The sequence below is a fragment of the Musca autumnalis genome, unplaced genomic scaffold (assembly GCF_047663935.1).
Source record: "Musca autumnalis isolate F117 unplaced genomic scaffold, ASM4766393v1 scaffold_1, whole genome shotgun sequence".
Taxonomy (NCBI): domain Eukaryota; kingdom Metazoa; phylum Arthropoda; class Insecta; order Diptera; family Muscidae; genus Musca; species Musca autumnalis.
This window is the reverse complement of record NW_027411644.1, coordinates 230,574,044-230,599,184: the sequence shown is the minus strand read 5'-3', so window position 1 is coordinate 230,599,184 and position 25,141 is coordinate 230,574,044. Positions and strand designations below refer to the sequence as shown.

Sequence of the window (25,141 nt, the reverse complement as noted above, 5' to 3'; positions counted from 1 at the left end):
CCTCTCATTTAACAAATCTGAGACCACCTTCTTCCAGCAAGTTCGTCGAACTTATTCTTCTGTTTCTACTCGTATTTTTCTTTTTTTATTTACCCTATAAAATATGTTCTCCCTTGTCCCATACGGGATGTTTGTGGAACAATTATTATAATATTATAAAATATGTTCTTTGTTGTATAAACATTTTATTTGTCACATAAAAGCCAAGTGCAAAAGGATCAAAGATATTCCAGTGGAAGCACAACAAACCCTCATTTCTAAACCACTACTTTGCCAACGTAAAGGGAAGCAACGCTCTATGAAGCTAAGGACCATCACTTTGATATAGAAACTGTGTGAAGGACGACCAACGCAGTTGATCGGTTTGTATTTTTTAGTCGACAATGGGGTTCCAATTCGCTTTAAAAGCATGCAGAATTTCGGTATTTTTATACCATACACCACTCTGTGGCATACAAAAGGGAACGAAATAGACCCATAGTTCCTTTTAATGATCTGCATATATTCACTTTCTGAATCGACTTACGCATGTCCGTCTGTCTGTCCATGTGGCCAAAGGACGAACCCGAATTTAGATATTTGGTGCTCCAACCTCGCTATGTTCGTTTTTCATAGGGATCTTATTTTGTCCCATCCCCTATTTATAAAATACCCAAAATTTAGAATCTAATAGTGAACATAGTAAACATGACATTTGGGATACTCTATCATTGTCAGAAGAGAAGTAAGCTATGGACAACAGCAGTTATCCATGTCTCAATGTCCAGTCAAGATACTTCATCCCAAACCATCGGAAAGGATGCTGGACGGTTTCACTGAATCGGAATTGTTAGCGTTGGATGAATTCGACAAGCCATTACTTCTTTGGCCGAAAGTATTTGAGGAGAAAAATATTACACACCTCTTTCAGGTTCGATTCTCCCTCAGTAACAAATTCAAGCGGACATCTTATTTTGTCCCATCAACTATTTATAAAATACCCAACTAATAGTGAACATATCAAAGAGTAAACATGCCAAAATCCCCCCCAAGTATGTACTTTTGAAATTTTTCGTTTCATTAAAACTCCTTTTCCAAAGAAAGAAAAACACTTGTTGTTTTTATAGGTTTTGGTGGTCTTTGTTATCAATTTAGAACCTTTTTTATTTATCTTCAATATTTTCTCTTATGTTTGTATAATTTCTTCTTTTTGTTCAAAGTTTGCTTGTTCTATTTTTTGTTTGTTTTATATTATATAAAGTGTTGTGTTGTGAATATTACAATACAATTCTTAAAAGTAATAAAAAATAGTATAAATTGTATATCATCAAGGGTACTTAATATTGCCAAAGAAATAAAGTGGAAAAATGAGAACAACTTAATATTAAAAAAAAAATCAAATCAAAGTCTGGTTGATTCATTTATGAAGAAATAAAGGAAAAATGTTTATTAAGTATTACATATTAAAGTAGATACGTACGTAGGTAGGGGGGTAGGTAAGGTAGGTTGGTAATGAGAATTATTACATATATATATTAGATATAGAATATTTAGAGAGAAAACGTGAATAGAAATGAATAAACCCATAAATGAAGAGAACAGAGTTTGGTATCTTGTTTTATTTCCTTTTTGCTATATATGTAGCTATATATATTATATAGTATATGTATGTATATATGAGGTGGGTTTCTTCAATATGTTTTTAAAAAATAAAAAACTTCTTTTTGAAGCACACTCTTCTTCTGCAGCAATAGTAATATAGAATTAGTAAACCGAGAAACTCTATTTTTTATAATTAAGGTATTTTGTTTGTTTTTATTAAATTTAATATTACAAATATTTATAAACTAAACTGTAGCAAAAAAAATAAAATATGTAGTTTTATTGTGAAGAGAATTGTAAACCTGAATATGTAAAAGATGTTTGTGTGTGTGTGAGCGAAAAATATATATTTCATGACGAACGGACAGACAACAATGTTCAAAAATGAAGTCTATGGGAAAGGATGGATGGTGGTTTGCGTTGGTATTTGAAATAACTGCAATGATTATTTTGTTTATTTTCTGGAATGGTAGTTCTTGTGTGTGTGTGTCTGTGTTATTTTTGTCAATTTCAAAATATAGTATGCGTAGACTACGGCGATGGGGTTTCCCAAAAAACAATATGGAAAACCACCACCATTTTCTATAATAGTTGATTGATATCCACTTAACATTTTATTCTGTTTTATACATTTAGGATTTCCCTGTGTCTCTTTGAAGAACTATGTAGAATATTTGTATGCTGATGTTGATGTTTATTAGAGCTGGATGAATGATTGATTGATCTTCTGTTTAAGAACCTATGATTAAATAATTTGTAAAAAAGAGAACGCTGAAAGGGAAAAACAGTAAACAATGACATTTTACTTTAACAATTCACATTTATAAAAAATTAACAAAATAAAAAAAATATTGAATATTATTTGTTTAACTTACCACAACGAACTAAATTATGATATCGTTTTGTTTATAAATTATTATGCTGTTTAATAGCATAATGCCGTTCTTGTTTGTTTGTATTTCTAGAAAGACTTTCGGTTGCTTAGGTTTGTTGTTTGTGTTTTTTGTTGTTTTGTTTATATTAAAAATTACTTTTTAATCTTTGTAGTTATGGAGTAAGGAAGTTTAAAAATTAGTATGGTTGATGTCTGGGTTGACGTCCCGTCCCTCTTTGTTTGCCTGATTGATAACCACCACCGGCACCTATAAAAAAATAAATAAATCAAGCAAATAGAAGAGAAAATGTAAATTTAAATCATGAGTTATGAGTTGTGAGCTAAAATCCAACTAATATTACACACATACAAACATAGTCCTAACAGTAAGTAGTAGTGCATAAATCTACGAAATTTTGAACCAAAATGTTATTTATTTGCTAATTTTGACCGTTTTTTGCTAATTCATCTTTTTTGTTTTGTTTTGCAATTCATACGCCAATAAGACTTTTTTTACATTTTAGTTTATCATATGGTGAATTGTTTATACTACCTCCTTTGGGACCTCCTCTGGGTCCACCGGTACCCCGACCACCACCACCTCCTGCACCATAACCGCCGCTACCACCATAGCCATCATAACCTCCAGGATAGCCATAGTCTTTGTTTATTTGATTGTTTTGGTTTTTTTAAGAGGCATTGGATTGGGTGATTGCGTTTTGTGTGGTATTTTTATGATAATTTATTTTATGTATTTTAACAATATTTATTTGGTGGTATTTATTTAAATGTTCATTTTTGTATTTTTTTTTTTTGTTTTGGTAAAATGACACAAGAAAAAAAGGCAAAAAAATAAAACAAATCATAAATAATTTGTGTAAAGATTTAACACACATTTACAGAGAAACTCAACTACTTTGTATAATCATCTACATTCGGAAATGTGTTTGGTATGTATGATGTACGTTGGTGTATTTGCAAAGAAATTCGGTCAAAATCATAGTTTTTTTTTTAATATCTATTATATATGTATATATATGGTGGGGTGAATGAGACCATTAGAACATGTCATAGAAAAGATTTAGCTATGACAACACAAAGAAAAATTGCAGCACAAAAATCTTTTCCAATTGTTGTGTACATCAAGGTGATTTTTTTAATATGTATGAGATATTCAAAATCCCAATTACTAAATAAGAGTTCTCAGTTTGATTACTTACCCTTCCGATCGTAGCCGCAAAATATAAACATTCAAACGAATATTTTGTATGTAAAAGGTGCAAATTTAACTGACAATTAGTGAAAACTATGTTACCTAAGATAAAACCTTCGAAAGAGGTTACCCCAACCACTATGAAATCTTGAGTGCGTAAAATATTTACTATCATTTAGGATATATTCAGTATGGTCATAGACCTAAATATATGTTTGTTTTGAAAGTTAAAATGGCGGAAAGACAAAATTCACGTGGAATTTTTGTTCAGATTAACCCACTTAAAAAAACTGAAAATAAGTCTTCGACTGATATTAGTGTGGATGCCTTAGCACCCTCAATTTCCGTGACTATTACTACATATAGCCAATGACTGTGATTCCCTCCACTTCTGTCGCATGCAGATGAAACTCTTGTGTGACGACATTCCGGAACTCGACGACATAAATGACGGCTTAGACAGGCAGAACAGCGAGCATTATCAACCTCAACGAGGAGGAAAAGTTCCTCAAAGTTTCAGGGAAGATATCCTCTCGGACGACATTTGGGATAATTTATCATTGTCAGAAGATAAGTAAGCTATGAAAAACACCGTAGTGATCCATGTCTCAACGCGCAGTTAACATACTTCATCCCAAACCATTGGAAAGAATGCTGGACCGTTTTATTGAATCTAACAATTTCGATTCAATAAAACGGTTCGATTCAATAAAACGTTGGATGAATCCGACAAGCCATTACTTCTTAAGGCCTCGTCACATAAGAAGATGGCATTCTTGCTGAAGACATATCTGATAAAAGACTAAAGACCAAGTTCGACCTGATAAAAAGATTTCAGAATCACATTTGAATTAGGTCGAACTTAGTCATTACCAGATATGACTTAAGCAAGAATGCGTCGAGGCCTTTAGGCAGAAAGTATTTGAAGAGAAAACTTATACCCACCTCTTTCAGGTTCGATTCTCCCTCAGTAACAAATTCAAGCCGACACATTTGTGCCGAAGGTAACTCTACTCTGAACAGTCTGGCAAATATACACAAATGGGTCCAAGATAGAGGAGGAATTGGTCACCGGTGTCTATTGCGAAAATCTAGCATCCCTATAAAGCTCAAGGATAGCTGTCGTGGACTTGAATTGAAACCAGACTCACAGGATCCGTGACCATATATATCAATAGTCAGGACACAGTAATATACTGGGAAACGATTCAGCAGATAAATTAGTTCGGAGTGGCTTTATGTCGATCACTTTACAAAGTGATGAATCTGTTAGACCGCCGATGGATGTGCTAATCTACCTTGAGAAGGCGCACTGCAGATGGCCCGTGGAACAGACGCAGGAACAGTAACGTCGACCACTGTAAATTATCAACATCAAATCCTATTCACACAACTGATTAATAATATATTCCATTTTCTTTTCTCGTTCCATTCTTCCTTTATAATTTTCAGGAAAGAGCTTCCGAATACAACCGAACTGTTACAACAACAACAACTGTAAATTATGTGGAGATGCAGAAGAATTATTAATGGTAAAACATCTTACTTTGCAGTTGTCCGATGATGCACACAAGAAGACACCGACTGGGTAGATACGAGATAGAGTGAGAGTTGGGAGCCAAGAGAGCTCTCCGACTCAAGGAGATAAACTCATGGCGCAACTTCGAATATGGTAGCAGCAGCGTGACCAACGTTTTACAACGATGGGGAATATCACTGCCTCCGATCGCAGTGATTATCAGTGATTATCACGGCAATCGTGAATAAAAATTCCGTTCGGAATTTGTTCCCTTTCCCCAATTTCACAATATTTCATTTCCGTATTTATGCCCAAAAAGGGAATATTTTTGTCGATTATGTAAGAATTTTCCAAAATTAGGCGATTCTAGAGTTTTCCGCGATTTAAAATATTGATTTTTAAAGAATTCCGCCTTTTTAAATTATTTTCCTTGTGGAAAAATTCCGAGGGAAATATTCATGATTACCCTGTATATATCACCACAATTACACATCGACGTTACTCTGTATTGCGATGCGTTTGGTATTTTGTTAGCGCAAGATATTTGCGTTAATGCACGATTTTGACATGGGCTTTTGTATTACAGATTGCGCTGATGCCAGAAAGGAAAATTGAACAAAAATAGTTGAGAAAGGAGATACGAAAATGCATTGTAGACGCATTTAATTTCGGCCGACTTTCGTATTGTCAGTTGCTTTGTATTCGTGCATGAAACTAGGGGTTCTTAAATCGATTTCCCCACAACTGCAATTTCATAAAATTACTCTAGTATGGAACTCGCTTCACGAACCCCTAGTTTCATGCACGAATACTAATCAACTGACAAGACGGAAGTCAGCCTTCCTTACGCATCGTAATAGAGAGTATCACTAAGATCCCACTTAATCAAATCTGCGGCGGTCCTGGATTGCAGGATAGCTTTCGAAGAGCTAAAATCAATCGTTACCTTGTGTTGGGTCCTTGGGTATTGCAACATCTAGGGGTATGATATAGAGGATAAAATTGCGCGTTGCGGATCTGAGGACACTTGTGCCATTTCATGTAGCAGTTGGAAAAATATCAGGACGGGACTGGTCACATTGGGCACAAAGAACCCAGTTGTAGGGTATCCAAGGTAATTTGGCCCACCATCTTCAAGAGAAGGACTACATCTCTGCTTTTCTTGAAGAAATCAGACCTGTAATTAACGATGGGAATAATTACGGGTGACTGAGGGATCAATAAGATCAATGAACTGCAAATGGGATAGAGGTGATACACTGGTGACCACTATAACTTAGCCATTTGTGAACCGATTTAAAAAATAATAAATTGTTCGAAATATATTACTCACCCCTTTATAAGGAAGACGGATCAATAGAAATCCGTTGTGAAAAAAAGATATGCCCGTTTAAATTTCGTTCCAATGCTTTTGCGATGTATTAGAGAGTTCTTAATTACTGTCTTGGCTACAATTTTTATCTTTGTATTGGATCGAAAATTTCAATGGTTTGACCGTTATATGCTAAAATGTCCAAAAACCGTGGATAAAAAACTTAGTCAAAATCGGGAGGCTCGATTTTCGCGGTAGACCTATGGTCTAGTGGACTTTTTTTGCTCAGTTCAATCCCAGGAATCAGAAACGCGAAGGGCCCATTAAGGTTTTTTCCTTCCATACAAATCGCCCCGCCCTAATATATATGTATATATTTTTCTTCTTCCTTCCTACGAAACTATTTTCTTTGACTACTTATTTTTCAGAATGAACATAATGGACCATAACGTATCCGAGTTAAGTGGTTGTCTAATACGACTGCTGCGCATTCTTTAACCTACGAGATAGGTTAATGACCCTATTATAGACACAGACCCCATTGGCCTTTTTAAATGTATCAAAAACCTATCAAGGCTTGACAAAAACACTCTGCTAATCGCTTTCCATCGATATACAGGAATTTTTTTCATTTTCACCCTGAATTCAACTTGAAATTATCTCGATATAATCTTTAAATCTATCAAGGATGAACACAATGGACCAAAGGTCTCCCAGTGAAGCGAAGCGGCCAGGTTTAATAGTGTGAGCTGATACTAATATTCTAGACACTGTGTATTATCTGTTTAATTATAAATTTTAGTCGTATTTAGTTTTTAATTTCGATGGAAATTCAAAATATTTAATAATCAGCATTTTGTAGTTTTACCTCTGTTAATTTTTGTTATGAAACACCAAAACTTTGTTATGAGGAAAATAAAGAAGAAAAATCGCAGTATGTTGTAGTAGTAGTATGAACATAGTTTTTTTTTTAAAACACATGAGAAACCAACAAAAGAGGCAGGCGATTTAGTTTTTTTTGGATTTTTATAACTTTTATTTGCTCTTTTTTTGTTTGTTTGTAAATACATACATATATGACTAATTATAAGAAATTATAAAGGCATAGAGTTTTGATGCGGTATAATTATATAAAAACAATAATAAAGATGGTTGTTTTCCTTTTTAAAGTTGTATGTTTTGATATAATTCTCTTGTTTTCACATTTGTATTCAAAAAATAAATTAAAACGAAGTTTAAAAAAATAAAACGAAGCTTTAAAGTTGGGGCGCAAAGCGGCGCAGCTTTTCAAAAGACTTGTGTTGGTTGTTACAAATAACATTTAGATTTCGTTTTGCATATCTCTCTCTTTCTATATGGATGTTTAAAATAGAAAAATTATAATGCTGAAATTATGTGGTGGTTTGTTCTCATGTTTTCTCAATGTATTTTAACAAAGTTTTTCTTGTGATTTTTTTACCTTATTTTCCCACACAACAGTTTTAGCGTTTTTGAATGTTTGAATTTTAGTTTGAAAGTTAGAGCCTGTTTTTTATTATGAAGGGGCTCCCTGATGATTATTTTCCATCATGGACTGATTGTGCTAATTTCTTTGTGTGTTTTAATGTCTCACCTCACCATATATAATATACATGTGTGTTACTAATTGATTCAGAGGTTGTTTTAGATATTGAAAATTATTTGCAAATATTATTAATATTTAGTTATCTGATTTGTTGTTGTTATAAAGATTAAGTGTGTGTTTTATTATTATATAGCTTCTTTAAATTTATTTGATTTCAGAAAAACAAAAACAAATTACCTTTAAAAGTTAATTATTTAACATTACTTTCTTTTTCGTATGATGATTGTTGTTTTACAAAAATTCAAAAAAGAAAAAACAACTAAATCTAGTATTGGTTTTTAATAGAAAAAGTAGGGAAAAATAATTCAAGACAAAAAATTAAATTTTAAAACTACAACATAACAAAGTTAAACTAAAAATTACTATTAAAAATTAATTACCAGAAAAATTAACCACAAAACCAGGTTAAGAAGTTAAAAATTTAACTTATTTAAAAAAAAAGAAGAATTGTTGTGGATATTATCCAAGGGGGGTAATATATATAAAAAATGGTGTATTGTGAGGCGAAACATTTGAAAATTCGGTATTACAAAGTTTTTTTTTTTAATATTTTTTTGTTGAAATAAAAATAAGATGAAAATGTTTATACTTAAAAATTAAACAAAAACATAAAATGGCAATGAATATAGCTTTCCTACTTCTTGTGACGGCGGAAAACCCATTTTATGTTTTTGCTTAACAATTTTAACTTAAATTTTAAAATAAGATTTCTTCCAAGAAGAGTAAAACATTGAGAGAAACATGCAGGGGGATATGGTTAAAAAAATTTGACGTTTTTTAGTTATTCAAATATATAATAATATAAAATAGTGTTACATAATGGTATAACATATAGTTTTAAAATTTAATTAAATCAAATGGTTAATTATTATCAAATTATTATGCTTATTATTTTATAAACGAAAAATTATATAGAAAAGAACCAATTTTTTAAAAAATTACACATACTTTTTTATGCTACAGAAACAAAATAATCCACAAAAGCATAAAATGGAAAGTGATTTTCTAGATTTTTTGTTAGATGTTCTTAAACATTTAATCTTCCATGTATTATGTTTTTTGTGGATTAGGGCACAACAAATTTAGTAATTTTATAAAAAATGGGTATCTATTTTAAATTATTTATTAAGAAAAATGTTTCAAATCTTGTTTAAAATTTAATAAAAGACATAAAATAGTGGTATATTAATAATTGGTGTTTGTTTCAAAATTGACGAAGTGTGTATTTTTGTTTGTTTAAACAACAACAGAAAACTTAAACGCCGCATTTACGCGTATCTTTTTGTTAATATAAATAACGCTACAAAAAGTTATTATTTGCTGGACCAAAAAAATTTGTTTCAATTGAATTTGTCTGTATTTTCAAGGGGGTTGGATGATAAAGTTCATATTAGTTAGACTGAGAATAATTTCTGTTTCTTTTTATTTATTCAAATAATTGTCGTCCGTAGGCAAATAAAAGGTTTTCTTTGTTTTTTCTTAGAAGGTACGGTATCCCCTCCTCCTTCAGCTTGAGACTTACTAGAACTCTTTCGTTAGATAAAATGTTGGATTTTTTGTTTATTTTTTGTTGAGATCGTGTAATGCTATATTGCACATTAGAGTGGTAAACAACATCATGCAATAAATCCTAACAAATTTCTAAACACAAAATATTCTGTAGTCTCAACTGTAATATTGCTGTAGTCTGTAGTCTGCGTTTAAAATGGAATAGAGTATGGTCTTCCAAATTCCAAAATAAGGCCATTGGGTACATTTGACACAACAAACTAATCAGCAGTTTTAAAAATAGATGTGTCGACATGGACCTTACATCAGTGTGATAGATTTTGAAAGTCAGCCTCTGGTACTGTGTTGATTACAGATGGTAAACCAATTGCATAAAACCTAATCAATTGCCCATTTCATTGTTACTATTTTCATGTTAAAAACGAAAACCCGTTTCACATGTATAATTCTCTTTGGAGGATGTGCATATAAAAACATATGCAATCATCATCATCTTCTAAGATTATCAAATATGTCCTATTAAAAAAAATCAAGTGTTATAAAAAAATTTATAACACTTTTTCTATACAATATAGTGTGTGGTGAACACAAAAAAGTGTTGCACTAAAAAGGCTTGGGGTGTTTTTTATTTGACTTATAGCCAAATGTTTGTTGTTATTAATAAATATATTTATAAAAATAAATAATTCTATGAATATTAGGGATTTATGGGTAGATATTTTTTATATGTAAGAATTTCTTAAATGAAATATATTGAATATATATAAAAAGTATATTCAAATGGAAATTTAGATCACCATAGCAGGCAGCATTACAAGGATACCCTTAAGTAGTCCTTCGTTGTCGAATCAAGCTCCTGAGAATAAGGTCTACGACTTTCTTCCTTTAAGGTCCACATAAACAACATGAGGACTACAGCTGCTACTACATGGGTGTGGTGATGATTTCCTTATATAATATTTGTGGAAGAAATATATGCGAAACATAAGATAAAAATGCATTTTTTATAAATGTTAACAATCCTTTGCATTATTATTATCTTCCAGTTATTTGTGGTCGTGCACATAAGGATAAACAGGCATATACACAAATGCATTTGTCATTTCCACCCATCTCAAAGGCACATTTTTTGTTGTATTTTTTTGTCCAACATCAAAAGAACCCCGGCGTTATTGCTTCCTAAAGTAAGTTCTTTAAAACTATATTTAGTTTGTCCATGTTGAAGCCTAACCCATCTCATGTTATCCTAACAATTTAGTAATGTAGAGGAGAGGGAGATCAAAAGGATCTACAGGTTTTATAATATCTAGGCGTGTGTATATATAGTAAATTGTTTTTAAAAAAGGCAACATAATATGTTTGGCACAATGAGGTATATGATGTCTATGATCAAGGGGATGATGGACATAAAATAGCATCATCATCCTCCTTCTACTCTATATTCTTCTTGTACACCACCATTAAGTGTAATTACAATCCTTCCATATCTCAGGTCAGTCATTTCAACTGATTTCCCTAACACATTCATTAGTAGTATGGTATTTGGTGGGTTGTGGAACTCAACATTTTTTATTTGTCTTCGATTTGGATCTCATAATTCTATTTGTTTTGTTGGTGTTGATTTACAACAATTATTACATAGTCGTCCGCGTCCATTGATTATACTTCCTTTCGGGTTCGTATAAATCAAGTACTCATGCTTAGAGTTCATTATATATGTACGATTTTTTTATTATGTAACACACTAGCTTCGTCAGTTATGTTGATGTTCTGCTGTTTTCATTTACGTTAATGTTGGAAATTACGTTTAAAATCTATTTCATCATTTGAATTTTAACCAATATTGAAACAAATTTGTTCTTTTTTTTTGTAATATTTAAAAATCAATCAAAAAATTATAATTAAAAGAAGATAAGAAGTATAAAATTATATTGTGCGAATATTTATTATATGAAAAAATATAAATGTTACTTTTTTATAATTGCAAAGAAAATAATTACGTTTGGTTAACTTGTCTAAGATTTGTTTTTGTTTTTCTTGTAAAATCAAACAAAATGTTTTTAAAGAATATAATATTTATATATAAGGCATATATATATAGATAGATAAAAGAGATGAACTTTTTCTAATCAAATATCAAAGAAAATAATAGTAATCATCATCAGGTTGGTTTTCATCATTTGAACCAATTGTTTTTGTGGGGGAGAAACTATTGCTTAAAAAATATCGCAATAATTGTTTTTGTCTATCTTGGTGTGTTCTACTTCGTTTTTGTCCAATACTATTTGCGTGTGTGTGTTTGTGTTATAGGTTTCTTTTTGTTTTGTTTTTTCTTTGTAGGTGGCATGGCTTGGATGATGTTTATAAAATGTGCTTTTTGGGGTGGTGTTTCATCTTTTTTTTTCTTATTTTGTTCTTTACACACATTTCTTTCTTCATTTTGCTGTTTGCTGATTATGTATGTTTTGTTTTTGTATTCTACTTTCTAATTTACTTGAATTGCTGATAATTACTATTATTTTTGTGATAAGTGGCATTGGGATTGTTATTGTAATAATTAGGATTGGTTTGTGTGTTACTATTATAAGGTGTTTGGTATTTACCGTAGCCATAATCGTAGCCATTGTAATAGCCACCACTGTAGTAATCGCCATAACCGGCATCATAGCCGTAGTTACCATAAGAGGGATATGCACCAGGACCACCGGACCATTGATGTGTATAACCTATTATGAAGAAATGAACATGAAACAAGGAATTAGCATTGTCAAATGGAATGGAGTAAAGAATGCATATGGGAAGAAGTTAAAAACAACGGAATAATGATCATTGTTCTACTCCCTTACACACAAAAAAAGATAAAAACCAAAAACGTTAGATATTTATACCCTAAGCATTTATGCTAATGAGGGTATATACACTTTCATACGGGCAAAATGTGCTTCATCGAAATAATGGTTTTAGACCCCAAGTATGCTTGGACGAAATGTGTTTCAGAGAATTTGGAGTTGATTTAGCCATGTCCGTCCGTCTGTCTGTCTGGCTGGAGTGCACGATAACTCTCGAACGGATCAACCGATTCGGTCCAATATTTGGATTTCGTAATAATTTTTCCAAACTTAGTTTAAGTTCGAAGATGGGTTATATCGGTCCACTCCTTCCGTTACCTCCCCCACAAATGTTCGGAAATGTTCGGAAAATTTGTGCGCACGATAACTCTTGAAAGAATTAACCGATTTGGTCTGTACTTTGCACATCGTGAAATTTCCACCAGACCTAGATGACGTTTCAATATGAACTCAATCGGTCCACTCCTTCGGGTACCTCCCACACAAAATTTCGGAAATGTTCAGTTTAGGACCTGCTATTGAATCGTTTTTGTTGTAGCAACTTGTATTCACTGCCCCCCATACGAAGGTAAAAGTTTCATCAGGGGCATGCCCATACTTCTTGACAAAATAGCCTGAAAGTTCCAAAAAACCAAAGGATCTGACGATTCGGTCCAACATTTGACCTTCGCAATATTTTGTTCAAACTTAGTTTAAGTTCGAAGATAAGCCATATCGGTCCACTTCTTCAGGTACCTCCTCCACAAAAGTTCAAAAATGTTCGGAAAAATAGTGCGCACTCTTGATGGGAGTGACCGATTTGGTCCATACTTTACACATCCTAATATATCTACCAGATATATATCTGGTTCGAATATCGACTATATTTGTCCACTCCTTCGGGTACCTCCCACACAAAATTTTGGATAAAATCACTTTAAGACCTGCTCTCGAATCACTTTGATTTTTGTTGAAGCAACTTGCATTCGCTGCCTCAGTTACGACAGTAAAAGTTTTTTCAGGGGGAAGTCCATACTTCTTGAGAAAACAGCCCGAAAGTTGTAAAAACCCCTATGGCACCATATGTAGTGACTGGAGAGCTCGAATACTGCGTTCGTCCACACTTTGGATATCGTAATATTTCTTGGATTAGATGAAATTCGAAGGTGGTGCTTATAGGTCCACTCCTTCCTTCAATCCACACAGGCTGAGGGTATATCTCTGTCGGCAAAGCCGACTGAATCTTTTTTACTTGTTTTTTTTTTCAAACAATTTTTAAAAAAATGGTTGTAGGGTTATTGTAACTAACTAACCCTTGGGAAAAGATCCTAATATGAAAAAAGTAAAATAACACCCAAAAATTAACCGCGGTCGTTAAAAAACGTTGGAAGCACCATGATTTGTAAATCTGCCCTAGGAATGCCTTTTATCCCTACAGAGAAAGTTCAGTTAACGAACTGGTGCAAATTCGTGGAACGTATCAGTCCTATATGAGCCGCTCAGTGCACACTTCGACTAACTCCACTTTTTGAAAAATTTGAGATTTTAGTGTCAAAGCCTTTGATATCGCCATATCTATTTATGATTATAATATCTTTCCTGAATAATAAAGATGAGCACCTTTAAATAACAAGTTTTTATTGACCACTGAATAATATGCAATTTTTTTCAGTGCACACTTCGATTAACTCCACATTCAAATGTAGCTCTGCTCGCAACGTGTACATGCAATACTCTTTCGGCTTTTGTTGAAACCATAGATGGCCTTTAGAAAATTATGACGTATATAACATACATTTTTGACGTATATTACATACGTCGAAAACGTCGTAAACCTAGCCATGAAGAATGACGCTAACATAAAGCTAACATGAATTAATTACAAATATTGTTTTATAACCGAACTGCCAACATTAATTTTTATGTGAAACCTGTAATATATGTGTATAAAACTAAGTTTTTCGTTAATAAAAAAATTCAAAACCTAACTTTTTTACTTTTTTCAGTGCACACTTCGATTAACTCCACCATTACCACAACATTACTAACGATTGTTTGTTGACTATTGTTTTTATTTTATTTTATATACCGTTAGATGAAAACTATACCTGCTATTATGCATTCTACATTATATATTTGAATCCATATTATCAGGGGAATTTTTAAAAACAATATACATTTCATCATTGCTTTTCTCAACTTTTTGTTTTATGGAGTTAGTCGAAGTGTGCTCTGAACGCTTCATATAATCAACTTATATATAGTAAGTTCACAGTTCCATATTATTATCGGCTCCCTTAACATGTTGCATTTCTTTAATCTTCTAATGCAGAATTGTGCACTTTTTACATTGAGCATTAAAATATCCCCTTGTCTTATACTTAAAAAAAACAATATAGAAAGATATTCTGTACGTAAATTTTCCGTGAGGTTTCACACTTTCTTCGGCAGAAAGACAACACTCACATTCTTTCTCTCGAGTAAACCAAGATTTCAGAGGTAAAAGGTCCATTGATTTGGACTAAATACTTTCTCTGCTGTTATCTCTTATTTCATATCATCAAAAATATTTCTTTCCTCTACTAAAACTAAAGTTCAGAGAATGAAAAATTAATTCCCATCAATTTTCTTTCATCTCTAATAAAAGAAAAGTCACATGACTTTCAACCTTCAAAAGTAATGTCAAATCATTGTCATATGATAACATCGTCAGATAACACATAAACAATTGTTTAGAAACAAAATTATGTTTTACTTACCGCCACGTCCATAACCGCCGCGTCCACCACGGATGCCACCACGACCGCCGCGACCTCCCATCATGATCATTTGATTTTCTGGTTTAGGTGTGGCACGCTTAACATCAACTTCCTTACCGGAAATTTTTTGTTTTGGTGTCTTCAACAATTCAGTAACAACTTGTTCCGAATCGAAAGTAATAAAGCAGAAACCTTTACGTTGAGACTTTTGCTTGTCGAATGGCATTTCAACGTCAACGATCTACACATAAATGAAATGAAAGCAATTGTAATTAGAGCTTGAAATCGCAACATTTTCAATAATAATTAAGCTTACATTGCCAAACTGACTGAAGTAGGTTTTGATTTCATCATCACTGATTTCGGTTGTCAAACCACCAACAAAGATTTTGCCATGACGAGCCTTGGCTTTTTTAGGATCAACCTTTTTGTTGTTGATGACATGTTCACCGGCTTCATTGACCTTGTCAATGGCATCTGTCGATGCGAAGACAATGAATGCAAAACCACGAGAGCGACCAGTTTGTGGGTCGGTTTTGACATTGATACTTTCAATTTCACCAAATTTGCTGAAATGTTCACGCAGTTCCTCTGTAAATAAAATATAAAGGATATAAAATAAGTAAATAATGTACAAAATTGTTTAGAAAAAAAAACAGTAGATTGCTGACTGAAACATATGCACTTACTTTCTGAGGTTTCCCAGCTTAAACCGCCAACAAACAATTTTCTGGAAATTAAAATTAAAACAAAAAGAAAAATTATTAATTGAAATACAGTAAATACTATTTATTAAAATATTAATGTGTATATAAATTACATGTTTTATTTTTCAAAATTAATTTTTGAAAAGTTTACGTTAATATAGATATTTATATTCAACAAAATTTCCTTCAAAATCACGACTTTTCAGCAGGAAACTTACAAAAAAGTTAAGAAATTTTAATTTAAAATTAAAATTCATCATTTCCAAATGTTTTTTCAATCAAGCAAAATTTATATATTTTTGTTTTTATACAAGGCGAAAAAGTGGAAGAATTGTGGCAAGTAACAAGTAAATTTATATAAATAATAACGAGTTCTTACGTTAATTCATTAACACTAGAGATGCAATCGAGAGTGAGAGAAAGTGAAAAAGGCCAAAATTTGTAAAAATCAATCTCTTTGGTATTCGGTATTACTAAATGCGACAAACAAATTTATTTCAAATCTTTAAAACACCGCTCATTATGATTTGTAGATGATTTTATTTCTTTTTTGTGTTGAAGTTGTTGGTTGAGAGACAAGACGAGACGACTTTGCGATCAATCGATTCTAAGAGAGAGCATTTAAATATCGGCAAAACAAGTACATGAAAAATATACAATAATTTTCGTTATTAAAAAGACTTTAATCCAATTCTTTTATGCATTTCGACAAACTAGAGTTTTGGTGTATTTTATGTATGCTTTACTATGATAAATACCATCGTCTTTCATGAAGAGGCGTAGTATGTTGAAAGCAAGCATCGTTGGCTGGTCGGTCGATCGGTTGGAGGTGCCGTTTTTGCATCTTGCACGCAACTGCTTTCCCAGCTGGTATTTTTCTTTGGTACACCCACTGCACCTGCATTCATCATCAACGTCATTCTCTCATCTTCATCATAGTCCGGCTGTTGTTGTAAGTTATAAACAAGTCTCCACACTTAGAAGCTACTAGTAGGTTTGTTATTGGCTTATAGTACCTGCCGGAGAGGAACAAGATTAGTTCGCTCAAACACAACAGGAAAATTATTTAGTGGTAGGTATTTTATAAATGAGTGTCTGTATGTGTGTAATTATAATTTTTGATATATGTATGTTAGGTTGGGTAGGTAAAGAATGGGGGCGGCTAATTCTTTTCAATCATATTCATAAACATTTTCAGAGTTTCTTCATCAGTATTATTATCCAGGAAAACATGTCGGCTGATTAAAAATATCATATATAGATATATTTTTCTACAAACCACAAAATTCTTAATTCTAAACAATGATTGGATATCTTTCTTAAATAGATATACACTTTAAAGTGTTAATAAATTTTGTCTAAAATAGGTATTCTGTATTTAAGGATAGGCGGAAACAAAATCAAACTACAAAAATTTTTATTTTTTAGGAATTATTTATTTGACAACAAATATTTTACGTTAACAATATGATTTTTCTTTATCAATAATAAAAAATACAAAATTATTTTTATATGCTTATTTATTATATAGAATAGTAATTTAAATATATGTTCCTAAAATGTAAGAATCCAATCATTGATATTTTTGCATAAAAATAAAGGGGAAAACTAAATCAATTTTGAAATAAGAATATAAATTAAAATCGAAACACCGAAGAAGAACTTTTTAGCTAAAAATTTGGGGGCAATACATAAAATAATAATTTTTATGGTGTATTTCGAAACAACAATTTTGTCGTAACATTACATTTATACTTTAATTTTAATTCTTAATCTCCAATTGAATTGGAAATCGAAATTGTAGGCTCGTAATAAAATTCACTATATTAGCATTATTACAATTGTTAAGAAAAGAGGAACAAATTTCCTTTACAGACCCTTCGCAGAAAAAAAATACAAAAACTTACTTTAAATCGCAAGTTTTCTTCGCCCGAGGATTTAAAACTTTCTCCTGTGGACGCGAACAAACTTTTTTAAATCGTAAATTTTTCCCAAGTAAACAAGGGATTTTTCGGAACTTCGGAGGCTTAGTAAGCCGGTAAGTATACATTTCCCCAACAAAAGAAATATATCGTTGGAATCGGCATGAAATGCACTATCTGTGGCAATTTTTTCATAATTTTCTGCGTTGGGTCGGTAAGGGAAAGATATGCCGGGAAAGATATGCCAGAAAAGATAAGGTCCCTTTTAAATTATAAAGACACTTTTTCACTTGTTTCAAATTTTAGGCATCTTTTCACGACCTTGTATATAAAAAGTGACAACTCATATTTTAAAAATACATACAGTTAGTCAACTAAATTATTGCAAAACCAAAATTATTACAAAATTTTAAATAGAACATCATTTTATTGGTATAAATAAATATCATTATTAATATTTTTGTTAACAATACAATTCTTACACATGTTTATTAATATAATAAAATAAAATGTAGCTAAATTTCACTAAACATTTTCTTAAAATTAACAAAAATGAGTACAACTCATTATTTGCACTGTCAACTAAAGAATTGCAAAATTCACAACTTTTCAGTTTTTCACGTATTTTTCGAAAAGTTGGTTTTAATATTTCCTATGCCCACATTTGGCATCAAAAACAGCTTGTAAACGTATCTGAATTTAATAAATAAGTTTCGGTATGTCATATTCCAATGGTATTTTTTAGCCATTCTTCTTTATTGCATTTTATTTAGTAACCCAGGTTAGTGGTAGACCTATTCCCGACTTTTTTCTTTAGGTGTACCCATGAATTGTCGATGTTGGGTTAATATTTAGGCTTTGGACTCGGGTGTCAATGACTTTGGTGCAGTTGTATAACAACAAAGACCTACATAAATACGATTTATGAGGAAGGGTCGTTGTTTTGGTAGTATTCATATTGCAATTTTTTGCATTTTCAGGGTCAACAGGTCCAAATTTCTTGACGTTTTTGGTTAAATAATTTTTAAAACACGAAAATAAACGTACTCTGTCATTGTTTCCTTCAAAATCTGGATGTCACCAACGTCACTGCTTGGTATACAACCCAATACCATAATTGACAGTTTTCCGAACTTTGCGGTATGTATTAAATTCTTGTTTTCCATGGCTATGAAGGGGTTTCGCAGTACTTTTTGAGGCCCGTCGTGATAGTACAACATAATTGAAGTCTTATCCGTAAATATAACGTCATCCCAATATTTAAGATGGCATGAAAAGTTGTCTGTAACAAGTCTGAATAGTTTCTATATGTTGTGCTGGGAGGGCAATAGTTTTTACCTAGTCACTCATGATGAAGGCTTGTTATTATGTAGCACTTTTCTGACTTTTCCATGTGAAACACTTACTCCGAATTCTATTTTGATTAGAAAAAGCAATTATCTGGTGTTGCTTTAGGGTCTTTCGTCAATTTCTTTAATCAGTCCCCTGCCAATTCGTGGATTTACTACTTTTGGCCTACAATGTGACGTCTTTAGTTTGAACCTGCCTTCTCTCTCGGTGCGATATATGATGTTGCAAATAGTTATCAGCTTATGAGAGGTGATTTTAGCGATTTCTCTGGCGGATTTACCATTATTATAATTGGAATAGACCAAATTTAGCCTATTTTTCGAAATCTGTTTACCTGAGTTTCACTTTTTCTGAATATAACACCTATGTTACACAAAGAACAATTAATTTATGATCAAAAATTATGGGTTTACATGTCCACATACCATAAAATCATAAAAATCCTTAATTGAAAAAAAATCGCTGGGAAAATCCCGCGATTTTATTGCACATTCATTCGTTTTGCAATTATTTAGTTGACACCACAAAAACCAGGTACCTGTACTTTTTGTGCGTTGTTTTTGTAATTTACGACCGATTTCTGCATTTTTTGGCTGGATGTTGTCATTAACAGGTAAATCAACAGATATGTACAAAAAACCCAACATTATTGAAAGAATTTCTTGTAGTAATTCCTTATTAAAAATCAAAATGTTTAACAATTCATCGTTTGCAATAATATAGTTGACTAACTGTATATCGTGGATAGAGCCAATTAGAATGGGAGTACTTGAATTACAAATGAGATTTCAATAGAGAAATAATTAAAATAAAAAGTTCATATTACGAGTCACAATTGAAATGTTGGAATTACATCTTAAAGGTGTTCATCGTAAGTACACAGCACACGGACCAATCTTGGTCTACACATTTTTATCAAAGAAAAAAGTTTTTAGTACTTTTACTTATATATAATAATAATGTTCCACAAGCATCCCAGGCGGGACAAGGGAGACTTCTCTCATATCAACGAGTGCACCCCGATTCATATTAGCCTAAAAAAAATAGGAGTGTGGAAGAAAAAAGACAATAAAAATATTGGAACAAGTCTCGTTTAGGGGCACCTCTCCGATCGGGCTGAAATTACCATAGGTAGTTCTTGGGACCCTGATCCCGACTATATATATCTTTCCCGGGGGAAGTCCATACTTCCCGAGATATGGGTCTTGACATTTCGGGAAGGTCCTGCTTTGGCACCATTACTTTATTTATGGGCACCTCTCGGATCGGGCTGAAATTTTCACCATAGGTAGTCCTTGGGACCCTGATCACAACTATATATATCTTTCCAGGGGGAAGTCCGAGATTTAAGTAGCCGGCCTTCGGCCGGGATTTAAGACTTTCTCCTATGGACAGGAGCAAAAGTGGGCTACGCGAAAAAAAGTTTCTCCAAAATTATAAGTTTTCTTTAAATGGACAGGAGCAAAAGTCGTAAACGCAATCAAAAGTACTCAGCACGAGCTTTAAAATTATACCCATATTGCCCAAGTAAAAATAGTAAAATGTCAAGACCCATATCTCGGGAAGTATGTACTCCCCCCGGAAAAGTTATATATCGTTGTGATCAGGGTCCCAAGGACTACCTATGGTGAAAATTGCAGCCCGATCCGAGAAGTGTCCAAAAATAAAGTAATGGTGTTAAAGTAGGACTTTTCCGAAATGTCAAGACCCATATCTCGGGAAGTATGGACTTCCCCCGGGAAAGATATATATAGTTGTGATCAGGGTCCCAAGGACTACCTATGGTGAAAATTTCAGCCCGATCCGAGAGGTGCCCCTAAACGAGACGTAAGCCCAGAAGTCCTTTGGTAGTATCCAAAAATAGGGAACACAAAATTATATATGTATTTTGTGTCATTTCTGATAGAAGAGTAGAGAAAAAATGAAACTTGGCAGCACTTTGACTTTTATCCATCTACAAGAAATGACACAAAATTTTACTCAAACATTGGATGTGTTTTCAGCTTTAGAGTGTAACATGCCGGGCCTTAAATTTTGGTTTAGCTAAGCTCATTACGGCTCTAGTGAATGTCCAAAGTTGATAGACAACTCATAAGGGATCATAACTTTGGTAATTCTCCAAAAAAAAAAAAAAAAACGTAGATTTGGTAATTTTTGCAATAATTTGCTGTCACCTCCAATAAAGTGCATTATCTCGATTTGACATATATTATATGATAATGACAACTTATATCGACTGAATTTGCTAAACCAAGCCTAGTATAAACGGGGTATCAACGCGTCTTAAGTTATGAAGCTTCCTAGTTTGACTATAATCGTTCGATCGATTTGAATTTTTTTACCGTAGATAGATTTCGATGCCCTGATTATGAAAATGTAAAATGTTGAACCGAATATGTAACTTTTTTAGCTGTATATAAACCGGTTGCGACTCTGGAGAAAATTAAATTTTCTTAGGTAGCCCCGGCCTTTGGAGGGGATTTAAGACTTTCTCCTATGGACAGCTGCAAATTTCGGCTACGCGGACAAAAATTTCCTTAAAATTGCAAGTTTTTGGTTAACCAGAATTTTTAAGTAAAAAATAGAGTAAACATACAGTTTTTTACTCAAACCGGGTTTGGCTTCTCAACAAAAATATATATCATTAAAAGTGTTTCTTTAAGATTACATTCGATACCAATATCGGCTCAGAAAACCCGTTTTTTACGCGGACTTTCGGTTCAATGAACCGGACAACCGGTTATGACAGCCGGCAAAATTTTAAATTTTCGTAATCGATATCTGTCTATGGTCAGTTTTGAATGACGATTTTTTGCAATTATCGATAACTGTCCAACCGTCCAGCAACCACAAAATATTTGGTGGTTGCATGATGAACGACAAAAATGAACGGCCACATTAGCAAGCAACAACAAAGCTGTCATTCAAAACTGACAATGTGTACCCAGCTTTATAGTTTAACTAGGAATAAGCCGTAAATAAAAAAGCGTCTGAGACAAATTTGCGGTATTTCTATTAGAAATAAAATAAAATGCAACCAAGATCGAATTTGGATGGGCAGTTCTTTATTCATTTACTGGAATTGACGGAAAACTTCAGTCAAACGTTTATTGCATTTTCGGCTTTTACATCTAAACAATTGTCAATTCCAAAGAATATATGTCAAATAAATTACGTAAATTCCTAAAACACCTGTTATAAACGCAAGTGTAAAATGAGTTTGACGTGTTGGTGATATAAAACTACAACAACATGGCGAAAGTGACACTAAAGCCAGAAACACATCCAACGTTTCAGAAAAGCTAGGCGCCATTTCTTATAAAAGAAAAAATAGAACGAATTTTTCTCATTTTTTTTTATCAGAAATGAGGCTCATCTTTACTGAAACGTTGGTTGTTTTTTCGTCTTAACACTGAGCGGTGTTGTCCAATTAATTGAAATGTTCGTGGTCAATGCAGCAAAATATGTAATGTAATTGTAATCTTTGATGTAAATGCGCTATTAGAGCATATGATGCTGACAAGCATTAAGTACAGTACACATTGTCAGTTTTGAATGACGATTTTTTGCAATTAACGATAACTGTCCAACCGTCCAGCAACCACAAAACATTTTGTGGTTGCATGATGAATGACAAAAATGAACGGCCACACTAGCAAGCAACAACAAAGCTGTCATTCAAAACTGACAATGTGTACCCAGCTTTAGGCCTGTTCGATAACCCAAAAGTTTGTACAAACTTTTACAAAACGCTGTTCGATAACAAACTTGTTCAGTAAACGAGAAATGCGAAGTAGTTGAAAGTACTTGCAAGTACTTTTTACTTGCGAAGTTATCGAACAGACCTATACAGCATCATAGAACTCGAGTGTCATAGTACATTTATACTAGCTCTTATACCCGATTTATTTAAAGTAAAATGTAGAAAATATGTTTCAAACTGATCAAGATATTGTCATCATGATAAAACACATGTATAAACATACGCTTATGGTTGTTCTACTATATCGGATTTGAAAATATATTTGGTGTAATTAGATATCAACTGAATTTTCGAAATTTATATACAAATATGATGTTGCTAATATTTCTTCCCTCTAAAAACGTGTAAACATAATATCACGACGACGTTAACCGAAATCTCTATCCCCCTTACAAAAAAAATACATACACACAAAAATACACAGCGACAGCGGCCGGTGAATATTAAAGTACACAAATCAAACCAGAAAGTGAACACAAAACAAAAAAGGTGATGAAAAAGTAAATAAGCAACAGCAATGCAAACTAAGGAACCGCCATTTTGAGAATCGAATAAATGAATAAAAAAAGGTATACGAAAGAGCGTAGAGAATGGAATATACAACAAAAAAAAAATTGCCAAAGCACGCGTTTTAAAACGAAAGGAATTCTTAACCTCACTTTCTCTATAATACAGAAATCGTAGCAATCAAGTGAGGCCCAATTCCAAAAACACAAAAGCAATAGCAAAAAGAAATCATTGGAAGATTTTAAGAATATTCTGAAAACAAAATGTTTTCTTAACAAAAATATATGACGCGCGTTTTCTTTTTCCACATATTAAAGTACAGTTGTACAAATTCACGCGCCCATTAAGGGACACATACAATTCAGCTGCCAATCATCATTACCAAGAAAAATCACATGAAACCACACAAAGTATACATTTATCGAGAAGTTTGTACAAACGAACGACAAAAAAACTCGTCTCTCTAATTCTCCATTGTTCTTCTGCGTGGTATCATGTGTACCAAATAAATTACTGCAAAAAAAGCTCCTAAATATTTCTTTACGTAACACTTATTTTTGGAAATAAATCGTCAAACGCTTTATTACTGCGATAGAAAGGACAAAACCTGATATAGATTAGACATTTTAGTAAATACCTGTCGTCATCGCGTGTAGTATTATTTGACTCGGTGTTTCCATTTGTGGTACCGGCAGAACCTCCATTTTCTTTTTCATTATTTGAAGCACTGACGTCTTGGGAAAAATCTTCGCCATTCATTTCACAATCTTGATTCTTGTTATCAGCCATTTTTGTGTTGTGTGTTTGTGAAAGTTAATTAATTTAAAAACGATTTCACTTTATTCTTTTTTATATAAAACACAATTTTATTTTCCGTCCCCAAAAATTTATTTTTTCTTTTTTCGCAACGACAAGCGGGTATAGCTGATGACTACAGTAATGGCCGGAAAAGACAGAAGTCAAAGATGAAAAAAGACTTGCTGAGTACAAACTTGTTTTCGTGCTTGCTGAATAAGGGTTGGAAATGTTGGTATTCAATACGTTTTTTATACAGCTATACAGTAAACAAAGTGGCTCCTTCAATGACAACGGAAGAATAAATGGCAAGAAATAGCTTTCCATAATACAAATAATGCCAAGTTTATACTTGCGCTGCAAAATCCACTGGATTTCACGAAATCCTGAAATACACCCCAGTGTTTATACTTATTTTTTTTTGTTCATTTCAAACACATTACAATAATCAAGGAAGATGCATATGCGCAGCTGATCGAACATGAATTTTCAAAGCAAGTTGTTGTAAATTGAATTATGCCAAGTTTACACATACGCTCCAAAATCCACTGGATTTCACGAAATCCTGAAATACACCCCGGTGTTTATACTTATTTTTTTTGTTGATTTCAAGCATATCAAAATAATCAAGGTAGATGCATATGCGCAGCTGGTCGAACATGAATTTTCAAAACAAGCTGTTGTAAATTGAATTAGAATTAGAGTTTTTGCAATATCCGGCATTTTTCCGTCGCCGTATTTAAAAAATTTGTATGGGAAAGCAATTTTTGACAATTCTCTCTTTTTTATAATATTACCATTAAAAAGTACGGGAACACAATAGAAAATATCATTGTAACAAATTAACTTAATATTTTTTCACATTTTGATACTAATTT

The 25,141-nt window shown here is 32.6% G+C and overlaps 1 protein-coding gene across 2 annotated transcripts; it reads right to left on the bottom strand.

Moving 5' to 3' along the window:
* Positions 1 to 1,097: 1,097 nt before the first annotated feature.
* On the bottom strand, positions 1,098 to 24,509 carry sqd (RNA-binding protein squid). 2 transcript variants are annotated; one of them, XM_073960363.1, is made up of 8 exons: positions 24,106 to 24,509; positions 15,909 to 15,949; positions 15,536 to 15,810; positions 15,220 to 15,460; positions 12,236 to 12,358; positions 3,009 to 3,116; positions 2,457 to 2,723; positions 1,098 to 2,352 (listed from the first exon to the last, which is right to left on the bottom strand). In XM_073960363.1, the coding sequence occupies exons 1-7, from the start codon at positions 24,255 to 24,257 to the stop codon at positions 2,653 to 2,655; spliced, it is 1,011 nt and encodes a 336-aa protein (XP_073816464.1). In that variant the 5' UTR covers positions 24,258 to 24,509; the 3' UTR covers positions 1,098 to 2,352; positions 2,457 to 2,652. The 2 variants fall into 2 exon arrangements, with proteins under 2 accessions (XP_073816464.1, XP_073816465.1); XM_073960364.1 differs by lacking the exon at positions 3,009 to 3,116.
* Between the last annotated feature and the right edge of the window lie 632 nt (positions 24,510 to 25,141).

Bases quoted from the DNA above. Each gene is read 5' to 3' on its own strand.
- sqd (XM_073960363.1), bottom strand. From the start codon at position 24,257: ATGGCTGATAACAAGAATCAAGATTGTGAAATGAATGGCGAAGATTTT. The intron at 15,950-24,105 runs GTATTTACTAAA...TTTAATTTCCAG, and splicing joins ACTACACGCGATGACGACAG to AAAATTGTTTGTTGGCGGTT. The intron at 3,117-12,235 runs GTAAATACCAAA...AAATAAACAAAG, and splicing joins TGGCTACGATTATGGCTACG to ACTATGGCTATCCTGGAGGT.